We start from the raw sequence: 18,867 nt of genomic DNA, 5'->3' as shown, positions 1-18,867 counted from the left end.
GTTCGCATCACCTCAGGGTACCTGCCTGCACTTACCCAGCCCTCATATGTTTCTTGTGCACCATTGCCTCTTCTCCAGTATGGCCTCTGTATTACCCACAATGCTTCTTGACATGTGAAGGTATAAACTTTAAACTGTGTGACCTTTGCCCCCCCGCAGAGCTGAGTGACGTGTGGTCCATCTCCAGCGTCAATGTCCGGCCTGACCTACGGAGCACTCCGGGTTCACCCAGTGCCCCTCACCTGCCCACCATCACAGAGGAGTGACTGGGGGAGAGATAGAGAGAGGCAAGAGAGAAAGGTACAGCTAGAGAGAGATGGAAAAAATGAGAGAGATAGTGCTGAAAACGTAGTTTCCAATCTTAAGTATTTGTCGATAACTTAAATATTCATGATTAAATAAGAAACCGTCAAATGGGATTAAATACATTCTTGAAGTGCTGGTAACATACTGTAGGCAAACGGCTCTATACCATGTGCCATACTATAAATGCAGAAAGCACTCCTGAAAGCACCAAAGTGTGTGTTCATGTAGGAACTCGCCACACAGTAAGAAGCTGATGGAGAAATTGTGTTTAAATAAAATAAAAGAAGCGACTTACAATAAGTGCATTCAAACATATGGGTACATATCTAACAAGAGTTAGAAGAATCATTAAAGTACATCATCCTCATCAAAGTTGAGAGGAAAAAGGTTTTCTTTTGGAAATATGACAAAAACAGGACAAAGTGACCAAGAACAGAACAAAGAAACATGTTCAGGTAAAGTAAGAGACAGCACTTCCTCTCTCATGCTCTCTGTCTGCGGGCCGCTAAACCAAACCTCATTCACTGATCTGCCATCAGGGACGCAGCAGAGACTCTGGACACGAGCCCGGAGCACCGGTGTCCGTTCTATAATCTCATAGATGCCATTAAAAAGCCCGGGCAGTGAGGACCGTTGAACACGAGCCCAGAGGCTGCCATGCTTTAGAACACTTTCATCATTCAACACCACCAGCTGAGCTCAACAACGCAAGAAACTAAACATCCCAAAAGAAAGAAGAAACCAATGAATATATACTGCTGTAGTAATAAATGAGTCGCTTTCACTCGTTCCGTCTCGTATTTCTAGTTGATAAAAACCAAACGTTTGTTGAAGAGAAGCTGGAGCAGGAGACGGTGATGAAGTGGAATCTATGGACAAGGTGCTACACGTGTTTCCCCCCCAGCTGTACAGACATCAGGTGCATTAGAACAAACCTTAAACCATGTCTTAAATGTTCATCTCTGTCTGTGAGTTGTTGGAAGCGGTGTATGAACTGTACACTGTTGGACTGACGGAATGAATGTAACCCAGAGGAGAAGATATTGTTAATTACTATTTATCTTTTGTACTAAAGTGAATGTATTGTTAAGCAGGGCCATGTTTCTCAAAAGCATATGAGGAATGTTCTGGCTGGGATTATCCCAGTTTGGCTATAGATGTGTGCCAAATGTAGAATCAGCTGCTCTGAATAAAGATAAAGATGCTTTTGAGAAATCGTGATGCTCTTTTTACGAGGCAGTGAACACAGCATCTGCTTTTTCTTTAAATGTACGCACACTTTCTGGAAGTATGACTTTAGAGTCAGTCTGTGCTATGTCCTAACTTAAACTGATTTTAGATCTGAAATCCAAAGTGTCTCAACTTTTCGGGTGTGAAATCCACGAGGTTAGAGGCCTTGATTTTCTGGTTTTTTTCCAGTTTGCTGCACAGTGATGGAGATGAAACAGGATGTGCTGCAGTAAGTGCCATTAAACATGCAGTCTGAATCCATATGCACATGATTCTACCCAAGTTAGCATTTAATCTATCATTTTGAGTCATTGTTAGACTTGATAAATATTAGACTTAAGTTTAGTACTAGGTTGGACTGTTGCTGCCTGACTGAGGTGGTGCCATGTCAGATAAATGTTTGGCTGAAGTTTCTCCACTAGTTGTATTAACCTCTGAATGACATTGAATTCATTACTCAGTCAGAAAAAATACTAAACATTGTTTATACGATCTAGAACTAAAGTTAAGTCATTACAGTTACATGACTGTCGAAGACTGCAAGTGCAACAAAGCAACTTAATGTACTTATTGTATTGTAATATGAATAAGTGGGTAGCACTTAATTTACCTGTGTTTGTGTTCCTATTGAGAATATAGTATGCTAAGCATTTTGGCTGAAATCCCTATACAGCCATATTTATTCTATTGAATACTATGTTTCCCACCCTTGCACCGTTCATTTTCAGAGAGCGAGTCTGGTGACGATGCAGCACTGTGCTGGAGTTCCTTTGGATATCCGTTAGATTTTGAGCCTTGCATGTGTTGGATTCATCCGACTTTTGTCTGATGCTCCACCTAAGATCTATCGTTTTAAATGGTGTCAGTAAAGAGATTACCTATAGTTATTTAAGTGGTGGCAAGTCCTCAGTTGAATCCTAACGTCCATAGAAACTTTTAGATTTCCCAAAACACGGTCCGGTAAAAAGGTAGCACTCCAGAGGTCAATAACAACAAGCTCTGGTGAAAGATTCATAGCAGTGGCAGAGCACCCAACTGAAGTTCAGTGCAGGAGAAGTGCACCTCTTATAAATTCATAGAAATGTCTCAAACCACTGCAGTACAATCCACTTGCCCACTGTCTAATGTATTACATGGCTTTCACAAGACTCAGCCATCCAGACTGGTAAACAAAAGAACCTGCAGCATGAACATATTTTCTTGTTTCTGGGAGCAAGGCTTTGTTTGATGATCTCATCGCAGTCATCCATCATCGGTGGAACATACCTGCTTTGCTGTCTTGATGCCTGTAGATTAAAACAAATATATTTTTTACAAAGTAATTATTAAATAGAGTTATGAATTTTACTCCACTGCCTAAGCTGTGTATTAGATGTGGCTCCCTCAGTGGTGTGATTTAGGATGCATTGCTTGATACTGGAAGGGGATCTTGCCCTGTTGGGAAGCTGTGGTCTTGTTAACACCTGCGCACCATGTGATTGACTTGTACACTGAGACATTGGCCGTTGTCATGCTTTTACTTTAAATGTGTACAAACAAGTAACGTGAAGAGATGCCCACTGCAAGAGACATTTTCAGGCAATGCGTGGCTTAATAATAAAAATAAAAATAATTAGATCTTCTGAATTAAAACACTGAAATGAGTGCAAGCAGTCAACTGTGAACATCACTAAAATCAGAAATGATGTAAAGTCCACATCTAAACAATGAACTGCAGTACTTGGTGCTGAGGGGAAATAACCTCAGATATAATGGAATCATATTACAATATGGTTGTTATTATATTCCAGATGCTATTCTTTGAAATGATTAAATCTGTGTAGCATTTTACATCTTGTGCTGTACTGAACGGCTATTTTTTATTTTATTTAATAGAAACATTTTTTTAATTTATTTTTTACTGTAACTTTTCTCTGATTGTAAATGCTACTGTCATCTGGTATTAAAACATGAGAAGAGAGGTTTGGTTGTTGGTAACATTGTCTGTGGGGTTTTTCTTTATGCCTGTACAGATAGCTTAGAGTGTTCTTTATAAAGGCACAAAAAAACTACTTTCTAGTGATATATTATTCTGTAAAAATATTTAAGTTATTTTAATTAAATCTCCAAAATCTCTACTAGCAATTATATATTAAATTAACAACAATCAAATATATTTTCAGAATTAGAATAATAATAATTAATAAATAGGGATGAAAAAATAATTAGAAAAAAGTACTGAAATGGAAATAAAACCCAAACCAAACTTGAGCAGGAAAGAAATGATGCTACTGGTAGAACTGGCTCCACATATTATACTATGACTTTTTTAATGACATGCTATAATATATCTATACTAAGTATGACATATACAGCATACTAGGACATTTTCTTGTGACATTATTTTCTTTATCCTATACTATGACTTTGTTTTACATCATACTACATTAAGACATTTTCTTAGACATACTATACGGATACCTTTATGGCATATAGTATTTTTATGGCTGATATTTGTCACATTTTTTATGGCATACTGTAATTTCTTTTTTGTATGACTTTTGTGGCATATTAAACGATGACTTTTTACGACATGCTTTACTATTTTTAATAGACTGACATGTTTATGGTATACTATTTGATCACTTTTTTTATGATACGCTATAGAATAACTGTTCTTCAACACACTATGACTTTTTTATTTTATACTATACTATGACATTTTTTGTGACATCTTTAATGACCGGCTGCATTATGAATTTATTTTACTGACGTTTTTGACACTTTTATGGCGCACACACACCAAACTATGGAATCTTTGGAGACATTTGTTATGACATTTTATTAGGCTATGTTTTCATTACGACTTGTTACACTATACTATCATTTATTTATAGCATACTATGCTATTACTTCTTTAAATTATTTTTTTTAAACACCTTACTAGGCTATGATTTTATGTTTTTTATGACATACTATATTATAATAATAAAAAGACATGGCATACAGTCCTATATTGTGACAAGTGTTCTAGCAACAGCACAAGTTAGCTAAAAAAACAAAAGCCACCATTGAACAATATGTCAGCATATAAAGATATACTAGTGAACAAACATGTTGCAGTATCCTGTTAAACACAACACTAGTTTCAGCCACAATGTGACAAATAACACAAAAGCCAATATATCAGTGTCTGTGTTAAATATATTGTGAACTACATGAATGATTCATTAATTTGTATCAGTCAAGTCAAAACACATTTCTTTAATGTTTTATACAAAAGTGAAAGCACACATGACACAGAGCATGAAAACACTACAGGAAGTCAAGAGACCGGTTACACAATCATAGACAATAACACAATTAAAAAGCAACAGGCAAAAACACAAGTTTGCATTAGTCCACAAAGAAAAACAACAAACTGGACATAAAGGTATCAAATGAAATGGTTGGCACTGTTAAAATACCAGTGTATTTGTTCATCATACGGACACAACAAAACCAGTGCAGGTTAATGGATGAAGGCTTTGTTACATCAACAAGTAGACATGACACATAAAAAGAAACACCTTCACACAAACATGCCTGAGTTTCCCCGAAACAATGAAGGAAAATAATAAGGAAAAATGTCTAGACCCTTGTGGCACGGATCAGATTGTTTTATTTTATTAATCAACACAAAGTAACATGTTTTTCTCTTTTTGACAAACGTGCAAAAGTCCGGGCATTTCTTCTCAAGCCTTAACACGTTTGTATTTAAAGAGTTACTTATAACATCAGTTTTATAGTTAACATTTTATAATTTTATAATAACTTGCTAATCTTTTCAAAGCTAAACTGAATTTGCTTTTGGACTTTGACGATGCAATAGTCATGTATTGATCAGTAAGATGTTTGCTTAGCTGTGCCACAAAGTGTTAAAGCGAGGAAATAAACCCAGGCAAAAATCAGATCTGTGCCACGACAGAATAAACAACTGGATGTCTGTTTTTAATGCAACCATAGTGGAGGTAAGGCCACCGGGTGAGTGTATTTCAAATATTAAAAAATGTTTATCTAGTTTTACAGCAGATATTCTGTCTTCTGGGGAAAACAACTGACCTGCCCTGCGTGTCTTATTGAACAAAAGGTTAGTTATTTGTGTGAAATCTGTGAGAAATGTTTAAAGGACAAATGTATAAAAGTTATCTTAACAATGATCCTGATGTTTGACTTATGAGTAAAACATCCTTAGTGAAATGTAGGAATGGGTGGTGGTGGTGGTCTAGTGGTCTAGTGCTACGGCTTCCCAATACAACAAGGAAGCAATGTACTTAACCCTGAGCTGTAGTTAGTTCACTGTAAGTCGCTCTGGATAAGAGCGTCTGCTAAATGACATGTAGTGTGAAAATGTAATGGAGGCTTTGTATGAAGAAGCTAAAGTTAACCCCTCCAAAGGACAAAACAATGTGACTCACTTTAAACTTACATTTCACTCTGAGCAGCTTTTCACACAACAACCCAGGATCCCAATCAAGATCCAGGAAGTATCTTTAAGGATTTCTTCTTCTCATGAGCTACTGCACTTTTTGATTTGATTTCATGATTGTTCAACACTGTGTATTTTGTCGCAGGTCCAGATACAGATGAAAAATATTTCAAACATTTTATATTATAGCTCAGCCTCGGTGAGGGAGGTATGTGTTCTCTTAGTAGTTCAAGTTGTTTTAATGCACTACACTGGCAGTCTTGGGAGATCTGTGAAGTACATTTTATGTGTAATGACTTGCTTACACTTAGACATTTAAGTTTCTTAGTAAATAGGACAATTTTAGGCAACTGTGCTGAAAAAAGTGTGATGTGGAAAATTCCTTTTTAACACAAATATTCTAAACCTTTAGTTATAAATGCATCTGCAAACTAAAGAACTTATTAAGACAAATTACATTTGGAACAACAATAAAAAAGGGGTGAGAGTAGACAACATAGTCTTACGAGCTTTTTCCAGTGCTTTTTGGCTGCATCTCATGGTTTTCATCAGTGGATACTACTGTATACTTAACATCTGTGTAGGATGTGAATATCTATTATCACATGACCAAATGTTTAATACTGAAAACCAAAGTGGAAAAGCTGGACCAAAGTGGACCTGGAGTTAAGATTATTTTTGTCAAACTACAGAAATGTTATAAAAGCCCCATCAGAACAGCAGCTGCACTCCACGGGAATGCTGGTTAATGCAGTCTCAACAGAAAGAGAAACGATTAAGGCATGAAATGTAAAACTAAACACAACTGATAATAATCTACAACATTAAACAAAACAGAAGAGGTTTAAACATAAATTAATTTACATGAATTAAGTATTAAAAAACAAAACCCCAATGTAAACTGTCACACAGTATAGACCACACATAGCAAAGCTATGGTCTGGGACCCAAAACACCCCACAGGTCTGTTTGTAGTGTTTCACAGTTTTAAATACATGAGATCAGGTCCCTTAACGCCACTTCACTTACACTGTTTGGTTCCAAGGCCAGAGAAATAGATAAATGTTTTTCTAAACCCAAATAAAGTGATGAAAAGATTAACTCTTAAAACCAACAATAAGAAAGAACAAGAAAAACTGTTTCTGACCTTGTTTTCTGCAAGAAAATTACATCCAATACTGTATCTAAGAAAGAACATAACTTTATGACTTTATGACTTTGTCAGTATTTCAAGATGCACTAGGCAAAAAAGTAACGAGACTAAATGTCTATAGCTTCACTAAAGTGAGTTCCTGTAGTGATACTCACTACAGGAACATTAAATGTTAAATAAACACACACGAAACAAAACCACAATAGTATGGATGAAAACTTTGATATTTTTAAATCCTTTTTGGTGGTGAGACAAAAAAAACATCTATCCACAGAATGGTGCCACAGGGAAGGTCAAGTTGCCAAATAAAACATGTTTACATTCTGAGTTGAGTGCTCTTACCTTAATTTCTAAGCTGTCCTTTAAGTTGAAGGCTAACATTAGCATGCTAACTCTTGGAGGTTAGCGATGGCTTCTGCAGTGTTCGCCAAATTAAATGTAAGACTTTTTAAATACCACATATAATTTAATTTAATATCCTTTTCACAATCATATAAGTCAAATAAAGATGGACAACCAGTAGTGAAAATAGGGCCTATAATTAATATTAAGTACACGTATCTATTGACATTAAAGGTTCAATGTGTAATTCCGAGCCACCTGCTCCAAAGAAATAAGGGGCAGTATTTCACCTCTAAACTGGGTCCATACAATCTCTAATGTTCATATTTGTGTTGTAGTAGTTTGGCATATTTATTGTATTTTTATTTATTCTTTATATTATGTTTTACATTTACTGTGTAAAGCCTGTCAGCCAGTCAGTGGACAAGAATACCAACAGTCGACCAAACTGCTGAAACTGTGAGAGCCGGTCAGAAAACATCTGCTGTCTTATAATCTTCAGGTGGAGCTGATCATCTGTGTTTACTGAGCGCTGATGTTAACCGGGGCTGTAGTCTGTGTGACATTACGTTAGTTAGTTACTAAATCCAAAGTGGCAGAAACTAGAAAACGACCCGGATATTCGTCTCGTCTTCCCGGTGGCAGCGCAGCAAGGAGAACAGCCCGCCGGGGGAAGAGAGAAGTCAGAGGAGACTTGAGCTCAGCCAGAACAAGACCAGCCCAGCAGTCACAGCGGCTACTGGACCTTGTAACGGCAGCATCAGGGAGTTTGCCGATGCTGAACTGCAGCTAACTGCTAACTGAGGCTACACCGTTCCCTGGGGCTGCTTCTACACTCAGCCTCCTGGCTGCTGTGAGGACGAAGCGAGGTGGTGCGGGTGGTTTTCTCTTTTCTGCCACTTTGAATTTAATCCAATGAACAAACTATAACAGACAAGGGACATGGCTGTAATATTTAAAAGCGAGTCAGGCAGCTGTACTTCCATTATGAGTCGATGAGCTTCCTAGCTTCTGTAGTCCACCAGTCTCTCTTGTAGTTCATAAATGTATAATATCTAATCACAGCTTAGTTTACTGATGTACTTTTAGGTAGCAAAGTCCTTAAAATGTTCAAACATTCAGGCAGTAAACATTTATGAAAGGTGTTTTACGGAGTCTCATCAGTTTAATCTGAATCAGCCAAATAAAGTTAACATGACAGCAGTATGTATTTCTGTACAAGAAGGTCTGACTGTTGAATCCTGACCTGCTGGACGGAGAGTTCAGAGGTAGTCATCCTCGCTGGACGGCTCATCCTCATCTTCATCATAGTTGTAGAGGTGGTAGTTGCTGGGGCCTTCGCCGGGGTCGTCGCTGCTGGAAGACGAAATTTCCCCGGTAAGCTTTGAACCTTCTGAGCTAGCAGAAGGACTGCGGCTCATCCTCCACAGCTGGTGGGCAAAGGTCCGCCCCCAGCTGCAGTGCTGGCCAATAGGGCGCAAGAGCCGGATGAGCTCGGCGGCTTCCTGCCAGTAAGAAGTTCACTTGCTGTGGCCCCGCCCAGAGCGCTGCTTGTTCATAGTGGTCAGCATCTGGCTGATGTAGGAGGTCAGCAGGTCGTCCATTTTGTAGCCCTGCGGGTGAAATGGAAATACACGCACACACACACGTTAAAAATTCACAACTGATATCTTCAGTTTAATAATATTTTTTCTTTTAGCTCATAAACTCGTTGGTGACAGCGTCGGCTGCTGGGGATGAGATGGGAGTGGCTCAGCTGGAGATCAGAAAGCTGGACAGAATCAGGTAATGAGTCACACAATAAAAGCATGGTGATGACCTGGTTCTGTTCCTGCAGTAGGCTGGGACCAGGGAGAGACTGGGACCTATATCTCTCAGTAGTGACGACTTCATGAGCTTTTTTAACGATAAAATTATAATTATTAGAGACAAAATTAATCTCCTCCTGCCCTCAATTGGTAATGACTTAACTTTCATCCATCCATCGTCTACCGCTTATCCGGGGACTTAACTTCAACCTCCGGAATTTCAAAAACATCTGTAACTCCTGAAATATATCAAGACTGTTTTACTCCAATCAACCTTAACCAACTAACTTCAACAATCTCTTTGTCTAAGCCATCAACCTGTCTTTTAGACCCGATTCCAAACTGTTTAAAGAAGTTTTACCCTTAATTAACAACTTGTTATTAAATATGATCAACCTGTCTCTATTATCTGGCTACGTACCACAATCCTTTAAAGTAGCGGTAATGAAACCACTTCTTAAAAAGTCTAGTCTTGATGCAGAGGTTTTAGCCAACTATATATATATATAGTATATATATAAGCTTATAGTTAGGGCTGGCTCAGGCTTGCCTTGGATCAGCCCCTAGTTATGCTGCTATATGCTTAGACTGCCGGGGGACACCTCCCTGCTCTCCTCCTTCTCTTCCTCTTTCCTCCCCTCCCTCTCTTCTTCTCCCTCTCTATCTGTATGCATTTATGTAAATGTATGTTACTAACTCATCATTCGGGGCATCATCCCCGGAGTTTCTGTCTCTCATGTGGCAGGTTGCCACAGATAAAGTTTCCGTCAGGATCAGGAATCGTGGCTGCGCCTGCTGACCTGGTCCTGCTGGACACCGGGAAGCCTTTTTGACATTTTCCTGGATTCATCCATACTTTCTCTTTTTCAACACAACATCATTTTCTGTCAAATGTTGTATTTGTACTATGTTGTTTATCCTGTACATACGACATCTATTGCACGTCTGTCCGTCCTGGGAGAGGGACCCCTCCTCAGTTGCTCTCCCTGAGGTTTCTTCCATTTTTCCCCCTTTAATTATGGGGTTTCTTTTAGGAAGTTTTTCCTTGTGCGATGCGAGGGTCTAAGGACAGAGGGTGTCGTATCCTGTACAGTCTGTAAAACCCACTGAGACAAATGTATAATTTGTGATATTGGGCTATATAAATAAATTTGATTTGATTAGACTCCGGAGACGTGGAGCTGGACATAGAGAGAGAGAGAGAGAGAGAGAGAAAAAAATTGGTTGGTTGCGGGACTACCAGACTCCTCCCCCGGTGCGGAAGGGACATACCGTGTACTGGTATGTATACAGGGGGGTATACACCAGCCTCTGTTGGACACCGGTTGTACCCAAACCATGATCCACCAGCGTTTGGTTCGGCCCAGGGCTTTGCTAGAAGCATCGTGGGTAAGGGTGAGGTGTGTTCGTGGAGATATCCACAAGTATCCGGTGGTGACCCTCGCCATTTCTTTCAGAGGGAAATAACATAGAGTTAAGGACGGAGTTAGCTCTCGCCTTACGCACCCGATTCTGGGAACAAATTGGCCGGGGTTCAATAGGCTAGCGGAGAAAGTTATGGGGGTGTGATTACGTGCGGTAGGGACATGTGTGTTGCGTGAGGTGTTGAGTGGGGACACGGAAGAGGTGTTAGTGGGGACATGGAGGAGGAGGGTGGAGGAGGGGAGCCCAAAACCCCCATCCACACGCGTGCGTTCGGTCTCGGGACAAAACCATGCTTTCAATCAGTTTGTGAGTATTAATGGCTCCCTACTGCAGCCGAACGCCTCACTTACTTACCCCACACTTTACTGTGATTAGGGACAGGTTGTATCGTGTGAGCCGTGACACACAGACGGGGGAGGAAAACAGCCGTCGGGAAATGATTTTCCAAGCGGCTCATTATAACCCCATGGCCGATCATCTAGGGCACGACAAAACACTTCACATCATGGCCCGATTTTATTGGCCGGGCATTCTCGCGGTAGTGTGCATGATGTCACAAATGTCAGCTGGTTAACCCGCCGGCCACACCAAAAGGGCCTTTGCGCCTTCTCCCATTAATGGAGGTGCCGTTTGAGTACTTGACTACTTGAATATCATCCACAGTGAGACGTGGGAGCAGCATATGCAGCAGGTGGGGGCAGTGCTCGAGTCCCTGAGGAGCACGGGGCTCACAGCCCAAAGAAGTGTGCGGTTGGGCGGAGGGAGGGACGGTATCTGGGGTACCACTTGCCATTTCCGCCTGCCCAAGACAAAAAAGGAGGTCAGGAGGTTTATGGGGCTGGCTGGCTACTACCAGCGGTTCATTCCGGGGTTTTTGGAGCTGACCAGCCCCCTGACCGACCTGACCCGAAAGGGTGCCTCAGATCCGGTCCAGTGGTCATAGCCGTGTCAGCTGTCGTTTGAGAGGGTGAAGCGAGCCCTCTGTTTTCTTCTAACTTCACTCTTCCTTTGGTCTTGCAGACCGATGCCTTAAACAGCGGGCAGGGGGCCTGTTTGTCCCAGGAGGTGGTGGGCGTCGACCGCCCTGTGCTGTACATTAGCCGGAAGCTAGCTCAGCGGGATTGCGTTATTATATCCTGGGATGCTCTTTTCACCCTCTGGTGGGATGGGAGTGGCTCAGCTGGAGATTAGACAGCTGGACAGAATCAGGTCACCCAATAAAAGCATGGTGATGTCCTGGTTCTGTTCTTACAGTAGGATGGGACCAGGGAGAGACTGGGACTTTGGAGACATGGAGCTGGACGGAGCCAGCAAGACACAGAGAGAGAGAGAGAGAGAGAGAGAGAGAGAGAGAGAGAGAGAGAGAGAGAGAGAGAGAGAGAGAGAGAGAGAGAGAGAGAGAGAGAGAGAGAGAGAGAGCGAGAGCGAGATTAGGGCGAGCAGAGCGAACAGCTGGGCTGGAGAAGGCTCTCCAGAATTGGTGTGCGGCTCCTGTTGGGCTCCGACTAGAGGGGGTGATCATTAGTTTTCCCAGTCGGGACACCATATGAATGCAGCACAAATACCCTAGCTCGCAGTGCTAACAATAGTGAAACATAATTTGTGTAATCACCTAGTGATTTGGATCAGTTGCAAAGATTAAATTTGATTTATTTTTAACTGTGTCCTAAAAGCTGACAAGAAAACGATTTTAGTGTCATAGTCAGTGAATTCTGTAACTGGACCTCTACATTAGATTTTTTTATTGATATCTTGATGTATGACAATAGGGTAAATGGAAAATCATATTTTTGCATATATGAATATGAGTGAATGTCTGAAGATAAAATAAAAACAATGCCTGCAATTCATGTATTTAAACATAAACAAGCATGTTTTATAAACCTGTGTGTGTGTGCATGTGTGTGTTGCTGCCACCTACCAGCGAGGTCTCACACAGCAGTTTGCTTCCTCTGACCAGGTTGCCGATGGTGATGTGGAAGTAGGTGTTTCCACTGCTCCAGTTGGAGATCTTGGTGAAGGGGTGAGTGGTCAGGATGTCCTGCACAAATGCACAGAGAGGAGTAAGCTTCAGTTACCTTCAGGGCCTCTGACTGATGATGCACACTTAAAGGGGAACTACGACCATTTTAAAATGGCATACATGTTATTCTTATGGTTTAGAGAGTCCAGTGGAATGGCTCCATAGACTGAGTTGTAAAATGTGTTAAAGATGACACTGAGAGCACACAGGGGAGTCTTCTGAGTATATGGGGACATTTTCTGTTCCACAACGGACAACGGAAATCTACAGAATAGCTGCAGCCTTTATACTTGATCACAAGTTTGAGACTTACTTATCTGGCTTTGAGAGAAAGTAGCTCCTGTTCACAAATACTACTACTAATAATAATACTAATAATACCCTTGACCATGGAAATAACATTGGAATTCTTAATTTAAGTGGTGTTCCCCTTCAAGCGGTTAATAAATAAAGAAATAAAGTACAGGTAACAAAAAAAAACAAACCCAAACCCCCTACAAGTGAATGCTGATCAACATGCACATGGTAAACACAAAGTCCAAACTGAGAATTATAATACATATTTCGATACAAACACAAACCTTCGTCTTCGGGTCGATGAGACTGACTCCATGCTTGTTGATGGCGATCAGCAGGATCTCTGGGAAGTTGGGCTCTGTGGTTTGCTAAAGACAAAAGACAGAGATTAATGTTGTTCTGACGTTTAAATATATATTGATCATCTATCATATCTTGTCATTTTTTATGTTAATTATAAGGACCTGTCTTTGACTAATAAGGGGTGTGTCATTCAGCTGTCAGTGTGACTACAAACGGAGTTCACTCTGTCACGGAGTGGGGAGGGTCCGGTTAGACAAAGGTCAGTGAGAGCTACAGACAGGAAGTGACAGAAGAGTTATGTTTACCTTGACCTCAAAGAAGGCGGAGCCAAAGGTTGGCCATTTGTAGATGATCTTTAGGAACATCAGTTTGGCTTCTTCTCTTGATTTACCGGCGTGCTTGTTGAAGTATGCAACCACTGACTGTAATACACACACACACACACACACACACACACACACACACACACACACACACACACACACACACACACACACACACACACACACACACACACAATTTTTTACATACAGTGGATACAAATACAGCAAATGGCTTCAGTATCTCAAAGGTAAAGGTAAATTGTCTAGCGTAAACATCTAGTTTACAGGATTTAAACATTGACAGGTCAGATTATTTCATTAGTGACCCTAAAGATAAGCCCTGGTTCCCTACTATAATCCCTATATATACCTTCTTTAACAAATGACTTGAGTAACAACTATTTTACTTTTCTGTCCTTTATAAGATATTCGATCATAATATATAAAATATTTACAAAATGACACATATTTGACTAGTATACAGAGAGGTAAAGGAAAAAGTTGATTTAAAAGACAGTTTTGTCATTGGAGTTTTGCAAGTTTACCCTTTTCCAGTCATCCGGGGACATCTGGCGAATTAGATCCTGGGGAACCAGCTCCCGAAGCATCTTGGGAATTGTAGGAAAGTGGGATTTGTCATCTTCAAACTTCACACGATAGATGAGAGCTGCTATTTGGAAAACCTCTTCTCGTGAACACTTATGGTAGCCACGGAGGTACTTAGGCAGCTCCTAAATAAAAGTAGACAATGAGGAGAACAAGTGTAGTCATTATTTACACAGAAGGTACAGTTCTAGTATGAGTAAAATCTAAATTAAAATTATTTAAAATTTGTTGGAAGCAAATTGCCAAAAAGATCAGAAATAGCAGTCAATAAGTTTGTTGAATTTAACATAAAAACAATCTTTGATGACACTGTGTGTCAGTGAAACAAAGAGTAATTAAAGTGTATGAGAGCGTTTATGCGTAAAAGTTCATAAGAAAAAGTATTTTCTCTTCCTCGAAGACCGACCTGGTAGTAGTGAAAGATGGAGTCAGCAAAGGAGTCCTTCCCTGGAACTGTATTGGTCCACAACTTCTTCATGAAAAACACCTGATAAGTCAGAGAGGGAACGATTCCTGAAGGTGGGAGAGAAATGGGTGAAATATAAGTGGGTTAAACTTTAAAACTCTAGCGTAATGTTAGTTTTATACGTTTTTAGGGTTCAGGTTTGTTCAGTCTCCATCATTAAGGTCACAATGCAGTAGACTCTGCAGTTTGTTCATTTTAAGCCTGAATAAATAATAACAGCGAGTGAAGATGGCGTCTCTCCACTTGAACAATCACCCCATTGTCAGAGTATATCATCACAGCAGACTGACTGGGCAAGTAACAAGCATTACCTACAGCATAAGTACCTGTGCTACTGTGGCATGAATAAACATTTCAATTTTAAATGTGGTCAGGTATGATTAATGGAGACTTACTTTAACAAAGGTACCAACCTTCTTTAGCTGGTCTAGATTTCTTGATCCAGTCAGTCAAATGTCTGACAAAGTCAAAGAAGAAATCTCCCTCTGGCACACTGATCACCTGCAGACACACACACACACACACACACACACACACACACACACACACACACACACACACACACACACACACACACACACACACACACACACACACACACACACACACAATTGATACATCAGGAAGATCCAAAAAACCCTGTGTATCCTTAAAATATGAATTATATTATATATAAACTTTGTATTGCTTTTTTTTTAAGTGCTGGGTCAGGGATGCTTCATAAAAGGAGGTCAAAAACATTGAACAAAGAAGACACAAAAACACCTTAAAACAGTTAAGGATAAGATAAATAATATACAGACTTATAATGCCACATTAAGTCTCATTTTGTTCTGCTTCTGAACTACTGAGAAACACTCCATGACCTCTGACCTTGTCTGAGATCTTGACGAAGAGGCTGAAGCCTTCAGGAGATTTGAGCAGCAGTCTGGTTGAAATGTTCTGGCAGAAATCCTTGGCTTTGGTGCTGGACTCCACCTCAAATGCCTGCAGGTTTCAGACAAAAAACAATCTAAATTTTCAGACGACTTTCTTGTTGACAGTTGGAAATGTATATTCATGTTTGTCTGTCTTACCTCGTCTGTATCGTCAGGGAAGTAAACTTTGTGGAAGATCTGAGTTGTCTTATGTTGGATGGCCTCCACTTCCACCAGATGGGGGGGGTACTTCCTGGATCCGTTACTATTATCATGACAACAAGTCAACAAAACTTCAGTCCAGTACAGTATTGGCTTCCAAAATGTACGGGAGTGGAAGTAGAAAGTAGAATACAATGGAAATACTCAGATACTCAAAATGGTACTTAAGTACAGCGCTTGAATAAACGTTCTTAGTTATGTTCCATCACTTCCTGTATAGTATATAGGTATAACACCAATAATCACTTCAAACAAAGTAAAGTGTTCAGTTTTACCGTAGAGCTTTGTGCAGCCTCTGCATGCAGTCTCCAGAGAGCGGGTGGTGTTTCTTGGACTGGAGGAAGCGCTGGATGTGCGGCAGCAGCATGTTACTTGGAGGAAACAGACCAGTACACAACCACAGCAGCTCCCAGCCTTTCTCCTCACTGTACCTGCAGCGGCACAAAATCAGGTTCAGCTTCTGCCTGCTGTACCACTGCAGCCACATGATAATGATAATGATAATAATAATAATAATAATAATAATAATAATAATAATAATAATAATAATAATAATAATAATAATAATAATAATAATAATAATAATAATAATAAGCTTTATTTGTATAGCACCGTTCATACAAGAATTGCAGCCCAAAGTGCTTCACAGCAGAAACATAACAATTAGTACAAGATTAGACAGAATAAGAGCATTTACAGTACAATAATCACAGTGATGATGTAAATTAGTCTGAAGTACCATTATAAAAATAGCAGAATTAAAATAGTATAAAATAGCAGAATTAAAATAGCAGATAACGCGTTATGGTTTCCCCAATTGTTAGAGTTGTGTTAAACTTTTAGACTTCTCTGGTCGATACTTTACTTCCCTTTGTCCCCGTTGTACAAAGTAAGTTAAAGCACAATCGTCACTGTGAGTCCCAGATTTCGTTTATGGTAAAGTCCAGATAAAACCGTTATTAAACACGCTGGTTTAACCTTATCAGTCTAAGGCAATACCTGACTACTAGTCTTCTCTGCTGTGACTCGTACGAAATACCTTTGTCAAATATCTCTGAGATCAAAGGACTTCTATATTTAACTACTCCTCTGCTCAGCTGTGAGAAGTATGAAATATCTCTGTCAAATATCCACCCTTGTTTCCCCTTCTCCTTTCCGTACTTTAAATGATGATAAAACCATTTCTTCAAACCCGCAAATTAAACTAAAACGTGTTATGGTAAAATATATAAAATATCACTATTAAAAGGCTAAAGTAAAAAGATATGTTTTTAGTTTACTTTTGAAGATATTGAGCGAGTTTGCCTCCCTGATGTCTGCATCATTAATGACATTAACAGTCATTAATGATGACTGTTAATGTGCACTGAATGCAACAAACATCCTCATCATTCTGTGCTTGGTTCCTCTTTGTAATTGGTATAGATTCTAAAATGATAACATAAACATATTTTATATATATATATGTTTAAAAAAATATGATATACATACTATAAAATACGTTTAAATGTGAGTTACCTTATCATTGTGTTTCTTGGACATAGCATCTTTCCATAATACTTTGGATATTATGGCTTTTTTATGGCAAAATATTACATTTTTGTGGAAAGATTTGGAAAGATGTTTACCATGATAATATCTTTTCAATTATCCAAAAACTGCACAGTGTTGTACGAAGCTTATATATTTGCGATTTTGCATTCAAAAGAGTAATTTAAAGAATATATAATAATATTGGGTTTGGGTTGTACTACATTATTCCTCAGTAGAGGTAGTAGAGACACAACTCTCAATAATGTGTGAACTTTGAATTAGCAGCAGGACATTATCATTCATATTGAAGTGCACTGATTAAGGCGCCAGTTTACACACTTGACGTGGTTGTCAGTGAGCTGTTTGATGATCTGACAGTAGATCTCGTCTTTCAGAGGTTCGGCCTTCAGTGCTCCTTCAAAGATCTGATCTGTCAATTCGTTGACGGAGCGCGTCCGTTTGGACGGGTAGTCTCCCATGTACTTCATCAAAGGTGGGACAAACGTCAAGGAACAAAACAACCTGTATCGCTTTAGCACAAATGTAGAATGGACATGAAAATCTGGATGTGAGACAGTCAGTGTGTATTTAAATGAAATAATATTGATCAACATTGAGAAAAATAATATCTGTGATAATACATGTATGAAAGTTCAAGTTAACATTTAGGTTGAAAATCAGGGTGACGGGTTTCTGAACGTGGGGTTGCATGGTGAGCAGAGGAGAAGGAACAGGTTTTGTTCAACATTATAGGTAAATAAAAAACTAAAAAATGTATACTTTGGGTATTTGGTTTCCGTATTATTTTCTTATGTTGCTGCTTTTTATATTATAGTACTGTGCTTTCTGTAACTTTGTCTTAGAAAAATATATGTAAGCATTATGTAACATAGCAATATCAAATTATGCAATTTACAATGTTACAGTCTCTTGCCATAAAGTATATATGTTTTGTTTTATTCCCTGCAGTGAATACGTCATACAGTATATCATTAATTATGCTGCTCTGGATCTGTGTATGTTGCATTTGCTGTTTGTTACAAACCCGCCTCTTTCACATGCGCAAGCTCATAACTGAATTGATAAACACAGGGTTAACAGAGTACATTAGGTAACCAGTGTTGTTGGGGTTAAGGTTAGAGCAGTTATCCCGGGTTTGGCAATTTTAGGTTAAGTGAAGCCAGATGCCTCAGAGGAGAATGAGTAAGTTGAAGTGGCTGCGTGAGACAGGCTGCAGACAATGTTGAAATGGTCAACATAGTCAGTCTTGAACTGCATCACATCGGCTGTTTTAAAGGATATATATGAAGGACATGCAGGCGTCCTGCGCCAGCTCCTCGTGGTTGACGACCTTCTTCAGCAGCGGCTGCTTCAGTGGCTCTCTGGTGCAGCTCCACATCTTGTCCTTCCCACGATTCTTAGTGACCATCACCCTGCTCAGGGTGTGTTTGGGAGGAGGCCTGGAA

At 39.6% G+C, this 18,867-nt stretch overlaps 2 protein-coding genes across 6 annotated transcripts in view; one reads left to right on the top strand and one right to left on the bottom strand.

The window, feature by feature from the left end:
- gdpd4a (glycerophosphodiester phosphodiesterase domain containing 4a) overlaps positions 1 to 3,513 on the top strand; it is a 42,878-nt gene extending 39,365 nt beyond the window's left edge. For 4 of the 5 annotated variants that reach the window (XR_003833306.1, XM_029446758.1, XM_029446761.1 and 1 more), the window contains one exon: positions 160 to 3,513. Coding sequence is in view for 3 of the 5 variants with exons in the window: in XM_029446758.1 (XP_029302618.1) it covers positions 160 to 266 (107 nt within the window). In the remaining 2 variants the exon portion in view is untranslated. The remainder of the gene's footprint in view (positions 1 to 159) is intronic. The other variant, XM_029446760.1, reaches the window with a different exon arrangement.
- A 1,246-nt stretch (positions 3,514 to 4,759) lies between these two features.
- myo7aa (myosin VIIAa) overlaps positions 4,760 to 18,867 on the bottom strand; it is a 60,862-nt gene continuing 46,754 nt past the window's right edge. Inside the window, 12 exon segments of the mRNA XM_029446884.1 lie at positions 4,760 to 9,091; positions 12,633 to 12,752; positions 13,316 to 13,399; positions 13,640 to 13,756; positions 14,203 to 14,388; positions 14,670 to 14,776; positions 15,143 to 15,230; positions 15,603 to 15,716; positions 15,806 to 15,911; positions 16,144 to 16,299; positions 17,741 to 17,894; positions 18,704 to 18,861. Of these exon segments, the coding sequence (XP_029302744.1) occupies positions 8,999 to 9,091; positions 12,633 to 12,752; positions 13,316 to 13,399; positions 13,640 to 13,756; positions 14,203 to 14,388; positions 14,670 to 14,776; positions 15,143 to 15,230; positions 15,603 to 15,716; positions 15,806 to 15,911; positions 16,144 to 16,299; positions 17,741 to 17,894; positions 18,704 to 18,861 (1,483 nt within the window). The 3' untranslated portion in view covers positions 4,760 to 8,998.

This window comes from Cottoperca gobio, chromosome 13, assembly GCF_900634415.1.
Source record: "Cottoperca gobio chromosome 13, fCotGob3.1, whole genome shotgun sequence".
In the NCBI taxonomy this organism is placed as follows: domain Eukaryota; kingdom Metazoa; phylum Chordata; class Actinopteri; order Perciformes; family Bovichtidae; genus Cottoperca; species Cottoperca gobio.
The sequence above is the reverse complement of the archived record's forward strand: the minus strand, read 5'-3'. Positions and strand labels throughout refer to the sequence as shown.